The 14,463-nt window shown below is 39.7% G+C and overlaps 1 protein-coding gene across 1 annotated transcript in view; it reads left to right on the top strand.

The window, feature by feature from the left end:
- syt12 (synaptotagmin XII) overlaps positions 1–14,463 on the top strand; it is a 46,650-nt gene that overhangs the window by 28,950 nt on the left and 3,237 nt on the right. The window contains exons 4-8 of the mRNA XM_055222747.1: positions 33–257; positions 891–1,058; positions 10,816–11,031; positions 12,753–12,873; positions 13,458–13,591. Of these exons, the coding sequence (XP_055078722.1) occupies positions 33–257; positions 891–1,058; positions 10,816–11,031; positions 12,753–12,873; positions 13,458–13,591 (864 nt within the window). The remainder of the gene's footprint in view (positions 1–32; positions 258–890; positions 1,059–10,815; positions 11,032–12,752; positions 12,874–13,457; positions 13,592–14,463) is intronic.

Here is a 14,463-nt window from a genome sequence, read left to right as displayed (position 1 = left end):
CATCAATCATTTCTACTGTTCGTTTGTTTCAGAGAGTGGCAGCTAACAACCACCGGCGCACCTCCACAACCTCGAGCCGTAAGCCCAGCCTGGCTCTGGGCGACACCCCGGACGGCCTCAGGGACCTGGGGCACCTGGAGCTGATGGACCCCTCCGGACTCAACCCGCTCAACCGCTCCATATCTACAGACTCTCTCAGCTCCATCTCCTCCATCGCAAACAACTTCGGACACGACTTCACTGTGGGGCAGCTTGAGGTTCGTGGGGGTCTGGATCTGTCACTATAATTACCGTACTGAAATAACTTAATGATCACTAAATGAGAAATGGTGGGAAAATGGTGGAAAGGAACGAAGAAAAAGCTGTAAAGTGCTGTACTTAATTAGAATTTTCAAGATTTACTTTTACTTCACTATATTTGAGAGCAGGTATCTGTACTTTCTACTCCACTACATTTTTTAACTGGACTGAAAAGTAAAAATTTATTTTCCTATGATTTGAGGGGTTATTTTTTTTAGTTCAAACTTCGGCTTTAAGCAAACAAGAATAAATACACCAAAATATTTAAAAATGAATTTGTATTGCTGCCGTTGACCATAATATGCACACTTTTTAAAGCAGTATCACTGAATTTGCACTTTAACAAATTAACAACACTTTGTAACTTAGTAACTTTTTACCTCTGTATCTGTACTGTCATTTAAGTAACAAAATTGAGCACTTCATCCACCACTGTTCTCACGTGGGGCTCATTCTGCTTTTTGACTGAATAATCATCTTGAGAAACAAAAAAACCCCACCAAATTAGATTGGGAACCCAAATTTACATTAACATTAAACTCAGTACTGTTATCCCCATGTCTAATTGTACATTTTGCTTTACTCCACAGGTGACGTTGGAGTACGAGGCCAGCAGACAGGTGGGGCAGAGTGTTGGCTTCCTGCACATCCAGCTGCACCAGGGCAAAGATCTCCTGGAGCGGGAGGAGGGGGACTTCCCCGGCTGCTTCATCCGAGTGTCTCTGGGGCCTGACGAGCTCAACGTGGGGGTGACGCGGGTGAGGCGCACAGACACTGCACCATTTACACAACTGTCTTTAAGATAACGAGCAGGGCTATGGTAGGGTTTGCAGGTACATGGTCTATCTTTTTCAAGGTACTCATTTGCTGGTGTTTTTAATGCCATACTGTGAACAATTCTAGGCAAAGCATGACATCACTGCTTTTTCAGATGGCTTGTACTCATCGATTTCAGCTTCCTGTTATATGTGACATTTTGATGACTTTTTCCCATGCAACAGATATAATATTTTATTTTAAATTGTCATTCGCTATGGCAACAATCCTACCTTTTCATCTTTCAGAAACCCATGGATAGTGCTGTTGGCAGGATTTGTAGGAGCATTGTCTCTCATCTATACTTTATACTTTTATTTATTTATGTATTTAGACTAGAGGCTTATCCGATTTTAGTCCCATTTTGATTATTTTCCCAAAGTTGTGTTACTACAAACTCATTCACAGCCCTATAAGAGAGCAGTGTTGTAGTTTCCTGCAGTTATTGCTTTGCACTGAAGTGTTCAAGTTCAAATAAAACTTTATCTGAATTCTTCCGGCAACAGGTCACCCAAGACGAAATATCAGCTGATTTAAGGTTTATAAGATTCAAGGTTGATAGCTGATGTGCTAAAAAGGGCATCGTGCATTTCGACATAATAAATAAACCAAATTACCCATGTGAAAATGAAACAAATTACATTCCTTGGCATAATGAATGAAATCTGTTTTTCATAATATCAAAACCACTTATTTGTTTGGATATTGGATTTGCACACAGCACCAGAACAAATAACACGTCCATTTTGTATTACAGTAATACAACAATGATAATCATACAAATGAAGCACTGTTCCAGAGGGTCACACCAAGCTTCCCCCTCACTTCAGTCCATCTGTTAAACAACTGATTAAACGGCAAGACAAAATGAATGTGTTTGGATCAAGACTAAGAAAGTGAATTTTATATTCTAATCTGAACAAGTTAGCAGCGTCTGATTATTAAAGGGCCTGTACCTGATTTTAAACCATGAGGAACATTTTTCTGCCACTGTGATATCGCACCATGACAGAAACAAGTGTCATGTGCTGGTTTGCATATAGTTCTTCAATTTCCACCGACTTAAAGCATTTCCGTCACTGTTGAAAATGCACCTTGACAGTGTCTGGAATAGTGTCAGGCAGTTGTGTCTCCATGATTTTTTGTAACAATCACTTGATACAAAACAAAATGCATAGATTATGGTCACATTTTTATATAGCACTTTTCCACCTTCAAGAAGCTCTTTACATCAAGGAACCACTCACCCATTCACACACCAGTGCATACAGACACTGGGGGCGAAGCGTCTTGACCAAGGACACAACAACAGCTTTCATTTGTGGGAGCTGGAATCGCACCGTCAACCTGTGGGTCTGTGCATCTGACCGCTCAACCAATGATGTCTACTTCAGATCACCGTCCGCCATATTCTCTGTTTTACCGTATCAATGTATTTCTTAACTAGCTGTTTTTACTATACAATGCGTGTTGTAAAGAGTATTTATCGTGACCAAAATGAATTAAGATCAGGCCATTTAAACAACATGCTTGTGGACCACTAATGAACTACACTTGTGAGAGACATAGATGTATATAAACAGGTAAACCTCTCGGGCTACGGTTAATTAACAGTTAAATCATGTTGACTGAACGCTGTGCGGCTGAGCGCTCTCACATAGACTACAGTGGAGGAGTGAAGTCTTGTCGCTCAGAGGCCATTTTGATTTCACCTCATCTGTGTTTAAGGCTGAAGTTTGGCCCCAGACAGCGATCCGTGCAGCGAGTCAAAGAGCTGACAGACCAATCTCTGCTTGTTTGACAGCCGTGCACTTTCATTTCCCTGAAAGAGTCCCCTGGGAGACACACAGAGGAGCGACGGGTCCTTTACCTACAGCTGGGAGTAGATGGAGTTGGCTACAAGTAGATTGGTCATGAGGACTTAAAGTATTTAAAATCATACTTTTACATCCGTTAAAGAGGGTTTTTTTTTCTTTCTTTGGGGTACTAACTGTCAACTCATAAGCTATTTAGATCACCTTTTATTGTTTATTGTTGCATCCCGCTAATGAAACTAATGCACATCGCATCAGGTTTGTCAAGCTGCTGTGTACAGTTTCTATCATGTTTTTGTATATTTATAGAGAATTGTCGTGTGGGAGCATGGGTGACGTAGGCTTGTGGGTGGAGCACCACACAGAATCTTACAACTAAGAAAGGTTTGAATAGTGCCCAGGGGAGATCGCTAAATTATTGAAACATGCATAGATAACATCTAAAACCTCTTGCTTTCAATGAGGGAACAACGTTATAACGTAGTACAAAGTTAAAGCAAGCAATCTTCTTTCCTTCCTTGCATTTTGTTCCTGTTTGGAAGGAAGGAATGATGCAAGAAAGAAAGGATGCCTCCTCCCTTTGTTCCTTCCTTGCATCCTTTCTTCCCTGTGTTCTTCCTTCCTTTCTTGCCACCTTCCTTCCCCGATTCCTTGTCTCCTTGCATCCTTTCCTTCCTTGCCTCATTGCTTTCTTGCGTCTTTCCTTCCTTGTGTTCTTCCGTGCATCCTTCCTTGCATCTTTGCCTCCTTTCTTCCTTGCCCTTTCCCTTCTTTGCCTCCTCACTTCCTTACCTCTTTCCTTCCCTTGCTTCCTTGCATCCTTCCTTCCTTGTATCCTTCCATCCTTGTGTTCTTCCTTCCTTGCCTCCTACCTTTCTTGCTGCCTTGCCTCGTTTCTTCCTTGCATCTTTCCTTGTGTCTTTCCTGTCTTGCATCCTTGCTGTGCCTGATGTACATCTTATTACAGCAATTTAGAGACAAAAATTAGATATCAGCTGACCCGATATCTTGGAACCGATATCGGATACCAGTGTTGTATTGACGCGTCCCTAATCTTTTTCTGGATTATACACATTCTAAACATGTCTTGCCTAAGGACACAATGGCAACCTTAATCAGCTCTAAACCCTGAGTGACAGTAATTACTATACAAATAAAGGCAGTGATATTAGTATGGACGACATGCTAACAGACACGTGATTGCATTGTAGATGAAGTGGTCGGTCCCTTGCTAAATGTGTAAGTGGTTCCTAAAGATCTTTGATTACTGTGTTTAAGCCTCCATATCGACTCATTATGGTTGGCTCACATTCGGACAGAACAGGCCTGGCTTAGCTCAGTCTTTTGCACCTGCCACCAGCCTTCTGCTCCTTCAAAACGCTGCCAGGAAATTCAAAAGCTCTGCATCGCCATAACGAATGTGAGGGATTTGTGCGGTTCAAGGTTAGATTCATTTAAGTAATGTGTAATGCAGTAGTGTAAAGCAGACACCGTTTGTCCTGGTCTAGTCTATGTGTGTCTTGCCTCAGTTTAGTTGCAATTTTGATGTGTGGGTGTGACTGTGTCCTGGACTTGGGTTAGTCCTGGTTTAGTCTTTATCGTGCTGTTTAGTTCTTAGTGCTGGTTTGGTTCTATTTAGCCCTGGTTGATTTTCATCCAGTTCTTATATAATTATAATTACACTTAATGACAGTTTATGTTAAAGTGCTTTGGTGATAATAGTATAATATAAAAAAATTGTTAAATAAAGGCATTCGTTAAATCAAGTTCTACAAATAAGCAATAAGCTAAATATAATATCAAATATACATAGTGCATACAGCATAGTGCTGTTGTCCTGTAATAATCCTCCAGTCTTCAGTAGCTCTTTACCGTTTGAGCAGTGGACCTGAGAAAATGCTGACATCAGCAAACTCGTCTGTTTACTGTTTACGTCGACTGTTGCTATGGACACTTGTTTTTGTAAATACAGAGAGTAAATGAACCTTGCATGTGTTTCTCACTCAAGGATCATTCACTCTGCCTGTTTTGTTAGTCCATGTTGCTTCCTTACCTCCTTGCTTCCTTGCTCCCTTCCTTTCTTGCTTTATTGTGCTCCTGCTTCCTTCCTTCCTTGCATCCTTGCCTCCTTCCTTCCTTGCATCCTTGTTTCCTTGCACCTTTACCTCCTTCCAAGCCACCTTACGTTCTTCTTTTCTTCCTTGCCTCTTTGCGTCTTTGCTTCCTTGTTTCCTTGTTTTCTTGCCTTGGGTTCTTGCTTCCTTGCCTCATTGCATCCTTGCCTCCTTCCTTCCCTGTGTCCTTGTTTCCTTGCATCCTTGCCTATGTGTCTTTGCTTCCATGCCTCCTCCATTCGTTGCGTCCTTGCTTCCTTGTCTCCTTGGTTCCTTGTGTCCTTCCTTCCTTCCTTGCCTTCTTCCTTGCTTCCTTGATCCATGTCAAATAATGCAGACTCTTGTGCATATTTCCTTATTTAAAGATACAGTATGTAACCTTATGGAGGGGGCACATCACCTGCATGATCCTTTAGGCCAATTAAGAGTCAGGTTTGTGGAGATGCAAGCCCACCCACAGTAAGTACACATATTTTTTCAATGCAATAAAAGCATCCAAATCAACACACAATTATTGTAGTCTTTTTTGTCCAGATCTATCTTAGTTCTAGTTTAATAATAATACTTGTACACATTGCTCAGTATATGTTTGGCCCTACCTTCAGAATATCAGCAAGATTAGACCTGCTTTAGACCTGGTTTAGTTCAAAGTTAGACCAGGTTTAGTTCTACTTCAGTCCTGTTTTTCTAGTTTAGGCCTAGACTGTCAGACCTGGATCTTGTTTAGTCCCAGTTTAGACTTGGTTTAGATCTGGTGTAGACTGAGTTTAGTCTTGAATTAATTTTAATGCATAGTTCCACCTCGTCATTGTTCACAAGGTTGGACCTGGTTTAGACCTGTCTTAGTCCTAGTTTAATAATAATAGTACACATTGCTCAGTATAATACTCAGATATATTTTGAGTTTAAATATGATATTTTCCCTTTTACATAGACAAATGAAAAACTGGACTTCTTAAAAGCCTACAGGTATTGATGGAAACCTCAGTATATTATCTTAATGTATGTAGAGTAGACTGGACTACTATTATTAGCCCTTGCACATACTAGTTGCCTGGAAACCCCTGTGTAAAGGCGTTTTACTCTGTCTGTCTCCTGTGTCACACATACAAACTGCTCTGGCCACTCTCTCTCTGCTAGAGCTAAAGACAGCACAGACTGCACAAGGCCAAACTGCCCACAGATGTGGACATGAGCAGTCACCAAAAAACACTACAATCTGCTACAGTTCAGGTGTGTCCAAAGTATGGCCCAAGGGCAAAGTCTGGCTCTTGGAACGTTGTTTCTTGGGCCTCCGGACTAATGGTGAATTGGGCCAAGTTATCCTAAGTAGCACTTTTAGTGGGTTTGTCCACTGATCCAAAGGTTGGCGGTTCAAATCCCATTTGACCATTTACTATTTCTATTTACCTTTAAAAATCCTCTATCGGCCTAATCTCAATAATAATCATTTTAGTGCGAGACAGGTAATAATAATAATAATAATAATAATAATAATAATAATAATAATAATAATAATAATAATAATAATAATAATAATAATACATACATACATACACATGCACACACACACACACCCACACACACACACACATACATACATATATACACTCAACACTTCACACAGTTCAAAACAAAGCACAAATGAATGAAAAAAAAAAAAGAGAAGCAGTTATTTGAAGACACTTTTGGACAGGTGAGATTTCAGGGCTGTTTTGAAGATGGTGAGTCTCTGATGTGTTTGGGCATGGAGCTCCAGAGAGGAGGTGGGGGGGGGGGGGAAGCAGCGACGGAGAAGGCCCTGCCCCCCCTCAGATCTTATGTTTAGTCCTGATGGAGGGAGACAGGAGGTTGACACCAGCTGATCAGAGAGACCGGGTGGGTGTGTGGTGGTGAGGAGCTCAGAGTAGTTGCTTCCTTTGTCCTTACCTCCTTCCTTTTAATGCATCCTTGCTTCCTTGCCTTTTTCCTCCCTTACATCCTTTCTTGCGCCTTTCCTTCCATCCATTCTTCCTTCTTACCTTACCTCCATCCTTTCTTGCATCCTTGCTTCCTTGCTTCTTCCTTCCTTGCATCCTTCCTTGCTTCCTTGTGTCCTTGATTCCTTACCTCTTCCTTCCTTTCATGCTTCTTTGCTTCCTTTTTTCGCTCTTGCCTTCTTCCTTTGGATGAGTTTTACCAAATTAGCTTGTTACAGCACTTCACAGTTTAAATAAGATCCTAAATTGAAGTTTCCAGCCTACTTAAAATAGAAAAATGTGGAAAAAACCGCCAATAAATATTTGAAAACTACAATAAACAGTAAAGAGGGCCCCAAAGGCCTCCAGATTGCTAACTCCGCCACTGTGTAAATATGAGTAGGTGGGAGCCAGGATATGGAATGGTGAGGAGCTTGAATGGGATGCACTGGGGGATGAGGAGCCAGTGGAGATCTCTGAGGTCAGGGGTCATGTGTTCATAGGAGGAGGTGTAGGGGAGGAGGCGGGCAGCAGAGATCTGGATGTATTGGAGTCTGATGAGGAGTTTGGAAGGTGAACTGTAAAGCAGGCTGTTGCAGTAGTGGAGGCGGGAGGTGACTAAAACATAGCTGATATTAAGATTCCAAACCTAAATAAATGCGTGCCATTTTTTTATTGGTTCATGATATCAGCCATAAGTGTGTGGCCTTCTGCTCTGTCTATGTTTCAATATACAGCCCTGGATGAAAAAAGATTGTTGTTAACAGTTGGAATCTATATTTTTCAAATCGTTATTTTATTTTGATTATATTCTTATGCTATATATGCTTTTGAAATAGCCCTTATTCCAAACACTGGTGTGTGAATGGGTGAGTGGTTCCTTCATGTAAAGTACTTTGAGTGACTTGAAGGTGGAAAAGCGCTATTAAAAATGTGACCATTTACGGTGGGAGATATGTTATACAAGGAAATTCTGTTTTTACCTACTGGAATCATTCAATCTATGAATAATTTGATTGATTTGACATCTATAACACAATAGTTTTACAGTTGTACAGTTTCAACTATTCTGAATGAAGATATTTTGACTTTATTTTGTATTTTTTAACATTTCTAAGGGCTACAACAAGGCTGAGACATTGACCTGAAGGCAATTGCTGGGTTTCAAATGACATGGCAACATTTTATAGGGCAATAATATTTAATACAGATGGGAGCAGCTAAAATTAATATTGTTAAACTGCAGATTTTTCTTGTACTGCACTGAGTTATTGAGTGTAGTCACTATAGAAATGATCTGGTTCAACATTTGTGCATTTACCTTTTGGATGTTTATGACAAAGTACAATGTAATCAGAAGGGAAATCTGCCTCTTGACTCCGATCTGAGAGTATGAAATCGTCACATTCTGCAATCTGAAAACTACACTACACTAATATGGGAAAGTCTTAAAACTGCACTATGTAACTTTTCTGGTAGAGTCTGCTAACTGTCTTCATGGGGATGTTATCACTTTGCCAGGAATCTTCCACAGTATGGCATTAAACATCTCTATCTCCATGAAGACAAGCAGGCAACACCATCAGGACAAGTTACACGCCAGATCTGTGGATGTGTTAACAAGCCTTTTTTACACGAATACATGCAAAATAGATCAGATAAATGCCATACTTCTCCAGGCAAATCAATCATGTTTCCATTGACACAAGTTGGCAGTAAACCCTCCTTTAGAATGTCACATAGTGTAGCTTTATAAATCCTGTATCACATAAACTTACTTTGTTTTTGTATGTTCCTTTCGACTTTTTAAAAATTGAAATAACTCTCGAACTTCCAAATCATTCAGATGCACTTTAAACCTGTTATATACTGTTCCAACGTCACACTGGTTATTTTTACACCATGAGTAACTCTTTCTTTTCAGCATCTCTCCCTGTGCTCACACATTTCACCCAAACTCTGACTCATAGTTGGAAGAAAAAAAGGTGTGAAAAATTGTGTAGAAAACAATGTCAAGAATGTGTATTTTTGGAATTGCTCAAGGGAGGATTAGAGCTGATTTAGTCCAAGTTTAGACCTGGCTTAGTCCTGGCTTAGTCCTAGTTTAGTTCTGGTTTAGTTCTGGTTTAGTTCTGGTTTAGTTCTGGTTTAGTCCTGGTTTAGTCCTGGTTTAGCCCCCTAGTCACCTTTTTACCATGGCCTACAGCTAAATACCGGCTATTGTCTTATTGTTTTTATATTGATTTTTAATTGTCTTCTGTTTTTAAAGTCTTTTTGCACTGTAGCACTTTAGGATTTGGTGTCAAATGTAAAGTGCGTCATAAATAAAATGTATTATTATTATTATAGTCCTTGTTTAAACCTGGTTTAGTCCTGGTTTAGATCTGGTTTAGTCTTAGTTTAAATCTGGTTTAGACCTGGTTTAGTCCTGGTTTAGGCCTAGTTTAGTCCTAGTTTAGTCCTGGTTTAGTCCCCGTTTAGACCTGGTTTAGTCCTAGTTTAGAGCCTAGTTTAGTCCTGGTTTAGTCCTAGTTTAAACCTACTTTACTCCTGGTTTAGTCCTGGTTTAGTCTTAGTTTAAACCGAGTTTAGTCCTAGTTTAGTCCTGGTCTAGACCTGGCTTAGTTCTGGTTTAGTCCTGGCTTAGTTCTGATTTAGTCCTGGTTTAGACCTGGTTTAATCCTGGTTTAGTTCTAGTTTAGTCCTGGTTTAGTCCTGGTTTAGTCCTGGTTCAGTTCTGGTTCAGTCCTGGTTTAGTCCTGGTTTAGTCCTGGTTCAGTTCTGGTTCAGTTCTGGTTCAGTCCTGGTTTAGTCCTGGTTTAGTCCTGGTTTAGACCTGGTTCAGTCCTGGTTTAGTCCTGGTTTAGACCTGGTTTAGACCTGGTTCAGTCCTGGTTTAGTCCTGGTTTAGACCTGGTTCAGTCGTGCTTTACACCTGGTACAGAGACTGGGTGAGTTGTGGTGCTGTGTGCAGGAGGCTGATTCATTGAGCAGCAGATGTTATACTTCTCCACATTTGTCTCTCTGGTTTGACAGTGAGTTTCTCTCAGGGAGGCCTTGTCTTCAATGTTTTATTCCATGGCTCTAGATCTTTGTACAGACTAAGGTTTGGCAATACTTTAACAGCACTTTTACCATCTGTCTCAGGAGTGTTTCACCTTATGGCACTGAAGTTATCTCCTTGGTCAGATGTGTGGAGAGTCAAACCAGTTCACAATACGAATGAGGGTTTTTTTATGTGATTTTTTGAGCAGTAAAAACACCCATAATTGTCCACAACAACAATAGACTTTGTTTAATCCTGGTTTAATCCTGGTCTAGTCCAAGATCAATTCCAAATTTAGTCCTAGTTTAGTCCCATGTGATGTGAGTATTTTAACTGGTATAGTTCTATCTTGGACCAGGTTTAGTCTTGGCTTAGCCCTAGTTTATACTTGGTTAAGCCTTGGTTTAGTCATAATTTAGTTTAGACCAGGTTTAGTCCTTGTTTAGCCCTGGTTTAGTCTTAGTTTAATCCTAGTTTAGATCTGGGTATAGTCTTAGTTTAGTCCTACTGTAGCCTGGTTTAAACAGTGTGGAGAGCTGACCCAGTTCACAATAAGAATTTATGTTTTCAAGTGATTTTTGAGCAGTAAAAATCCCATAATTGTCCAAATGTAGACTTGCTTTGGTCCTGTTCTAGTCCGGGTTCTGTTCTGTTTTCACCCAAGATTAGCTTTAAATGCACTTCTAGTTTAATAGGTGTTTTGATGTGATCTACGTGCAAGTGTGAATGCTCCCTAACATTCCCAGCATGTTGTTTCTCTGTTATAGGTTCAGACGAATGCGTTCACGGTTATTTTCGATGAACGTTTTTCGGTGCCCCTGGATCTGTCCACACTGGAGGAGTACAGCCTTCGCTTTTCTGCGTTTGGCATCGACGCCGACGAGCGGAACATCAGTGCAGGAGTGGCAGAGCTCAAACTGTCTGACCTGGACCTCACTATACGGCCCTTCAATGCATGGCTCTACCTGCAGGACGTCAACAAGGTGAGTCCTGGTTTACACCTGCTTTAATTCTCCTTTAGTTTGATCCTGTTCTAGTTAGTTCAAGGACTAGAACATGATCATCTTAGAGCTGATTTAGTTGTCATTTAATTCTAGTTTAGACCTCCAAAGCATGGCTCTACCGACCTTAGACCTGGTTTAGACCCAGTTTAGTCCTGATTTAATCCTAGTTTAACTTTAGTTTAGACTATCAGACCTAGAATGGCTATTCTGACAGGATGTAAAGGTGAGTCCTGGTTTAGTTGTAGTTTAGAACTGAGTTAGTCATGGCTTAGTACTAGTTTAGCTCTGGTTTAGTACTAGTAGACATAGACCAATAGATTGGTTGGCTGATATATTGGACCGATATTCAGACTATTTTGCGTATCTTCTATCAGCCTTAAATCTTCAACACAGGCCTTTATTTTGTTTTAGTCAATCTGATGCTCAGAATATACACACAAAGCTTTATATTAACACTTTAATACGAAGAACTGCACAAAACTAAAAAAGTGTTTGTAGTAAATTTAAATTACATTAATTTGGAGAAAATAATCAAAATTGGTCCAAAATATCAGCCCAAAAATATGCTTAGAGTTTATTGTCCACCGGCTGCTCTGGGTTCTAATTGGTATCGGCATCAGCCATGAAAAAAACAACATATTGGTGGATCTCTAAGTACTAGTTTAGCCCTGGTTTTGTCCTAGTTTATTCCTGGTTTTGACCTGGTATAGTTAGTTCCTAGTTAAGGCCGGGTATAGTTCCTAGTTAAGATCTAGTTTAGTCTTGAATTTGGGACAAGACTTAAGCAAAGTAAGACCTGGTTTAGACCTGAGTACTACTGTAGGACTGGTTTAGTTCTAGTTTAAATGTGGTTTATTTTTGGTAACCTGTTTTAAACCTTGTAGAGTACTGGTATAATCTGTCATCTTGGGTTCATCTTGGTTTAGATCAGGTCTAGTCCTCTTTTAGTCCTGGTTTTGTCCCTGTTTCAGTTATGACCTGGTCTTGGTTCAAACTTAGCATAGTCTTGTTCTTGCACTGTCCATTTAGTGTGGTTTTTGTGGCCATCTAGTGGTGGATTTGGGTAAGATCACTCAACCACTCAGTTTGAAATAGGGTTGTTAAAAGTTTTGAAAATCAGATACTAATCGGTACTAAAACTATTATCAAAACTAGATTCATTCAACTAGATTCATTTGAGCAGATATTAATACTAAAAAAGTCATATTCACTGGACAGGAATGAACTTTTCCTGAATAGTTTTAGAATGATCTTGAGCTGTATCAGAACAAGTATAAGACACATAGACTAGTTACACCCATGGACCACTATGAACCTACTTGAACAACTGAGGGACTACACAGATATAAGGCAACATGGGAATAGAAAAGAAAGTACCACCATTTAATGATGAAAATGACATTCTATTGTCTAAAGAAAGAGTGTTTTTTTTTTATTATTATCATTGTGGTATTGGAATCAGTATTGAATATTGAGTCTATTCTTTAGTATCTAAATTGAGTAGTGACGAAACAAGTTTGAAATAACAAAATTATAATGTTGAAAACAGTGTAAAAAAAACAAAACCTCACTATCCAAAAAAAATAAGTGTTAGATTGATAATTGTAATATTACGATTGTTGTTTGGTGTTATTCAGATCCCTGTACCATGTTTTAGCCATGTTTAATTCCTCCCATCTCTCCCCCCTCTCCTCCTTCAGGCTGTGGATGCAGTGGGGGAGATTCTGCTCTCTCTGAGTTACCTCCCGACAGCAGAGCGCCTCACGGTGGTCGTCGCCAAGTGCAAAAACCTTGTCTGGACCAATGGCAAAAACACAGCAGGTATGAAGTTTAGCTTTGGTTACTGACTTTTACACTAAACGTAGATTTAAAGGTACACTATGTAACTTTTCTGGTTGAGGGCCAGCCATATGCTTGTCTCCATGGAGAAGTTATTGCTTTGCCTGAAATGTTCTACAGTATGGCATTAACTGATCTCAGGAGACAGACCAGGTTACAGATTGAGAGAGATGGGCCTATTCACAGAAAGAATATACGTTAATTAAAACTCTTGTAGTTAAATAAATTGTAGAAAAGCTTTACTCTTTGGAGACAAGTAGGTCAGAGACTCCACACCAGAAAAGTTACATAATGTACCTTTAAAATATTTGTGACATATTCCTAATTTTCCTAATGCATTCTTAGGATCCTTACAATTTGCCACAATGACTTTATACAGACAACACACTGGTCTCATTTAGAAAACAATACAATTAGCAAGACAAATTTTACTTTGTTACATGTAAAAAAAAATCTATCCAAAGTTGGTTATGGTTTAGATCTGATTTGGTCTTTTGTTCAAGTTGATTGTTTAGATTAAAATCCCACTTTTTCATGTATTTGCATTTGTTTCATGTACTTTTCAGATCCGTTTGTCAAAGTGTATCTGCTTCAGGACGGCAGGAAAATCAGCAAAAAGAAAACGTCAACAAAGAGAGACGACACTAACCCCATTTTTAACGAAGCCATGATCTTCTCTGTGCCCTCACTTGTCCTGCAGGTGGCACACTACTGTCAAACACACACACATGTTGGGTTTCGTTGGGGACATCACATAAGCCCTTTACAAACATTACACTTGGTGATCTGTGGGTGCTGTCTCTGGCTCTATAAACATGTCAATAAAGTCAGCGGTACTTTGTATTTGGACGCTAGATGAGTGAGTCCATGTGCACAGGTACTATCCCACAAAGTCACAATCACACAAACATATCAAAACACACAAAACATATCATATTCACTTTAATCACTATATTCTCACATATAAAAATCACATTAAAGTACTGCGTTCAATTTGCCAGACCACACAAACACTCATCATGATTTCATCCACGGCACTATAACTGTAATACGCTCCATAAACCGTCTCGAATCCGCTGAGTGAATCGCTGACTCATGCCGACACAGCAGCAGAGGCAGTAACCATGGGGACCGGTGTGGACAGGACATCCCCCATGGAAACCAGAGATACCAGAGTGGAGCTTTCTTGTGTTGAGTTTGCATTAAGGCTGAACGATTTAGGAAAAAAATGTAATTGTGTTTTTGTTTTGTTTTTTCTGACTAGCATTGCGGTTAGATTAGTGTTTTAATAATAGTTAATAGTTGATCTGTTCAAGGTTCACAGGGTTAGCAGGTTTTATGCAAAGTAAGGCAGGATATATTTTGTTCTTTGTAGCGGAAAAGGTTCTAAAAAATTCCAGCCTTTGTGATTTACTCATTACAATTTATCTTGCAGCCCTAGTTTGCATGTTCTGCCTGTGTCTGAGTGGGTTAAAGAGGGTCTATTGTTATAAATAATTGTTAAATGTTCCCTCAACATTTGCTTGCTCAAAGTTGTATTTTGAGTGCTTCATGAATGTTCGAGTAATCCTG

Source organism: Periophthalmus magnuspinnatus, chromosome 6 (genome assembly GCF_009829125.3).
Source record: "Periophthalmus magnuspinnatus isolate fPerMag1 chromosome 6, fPerMag1.2.pri, whole genome shotgun sequence".
Taxonomy (NCBI): domain Eukaryota; kingdom Metazoa; phylum Chordata; class Actinopteri; order Gobiiformes; family Gobiidae; genus Periophthalmus; species Periophthalmus magnuspinnatus.
Note: the sequence above shows the minus strand (reverse complement) of the source record. Positions and strands in the feature narration are given on the sequence as shown.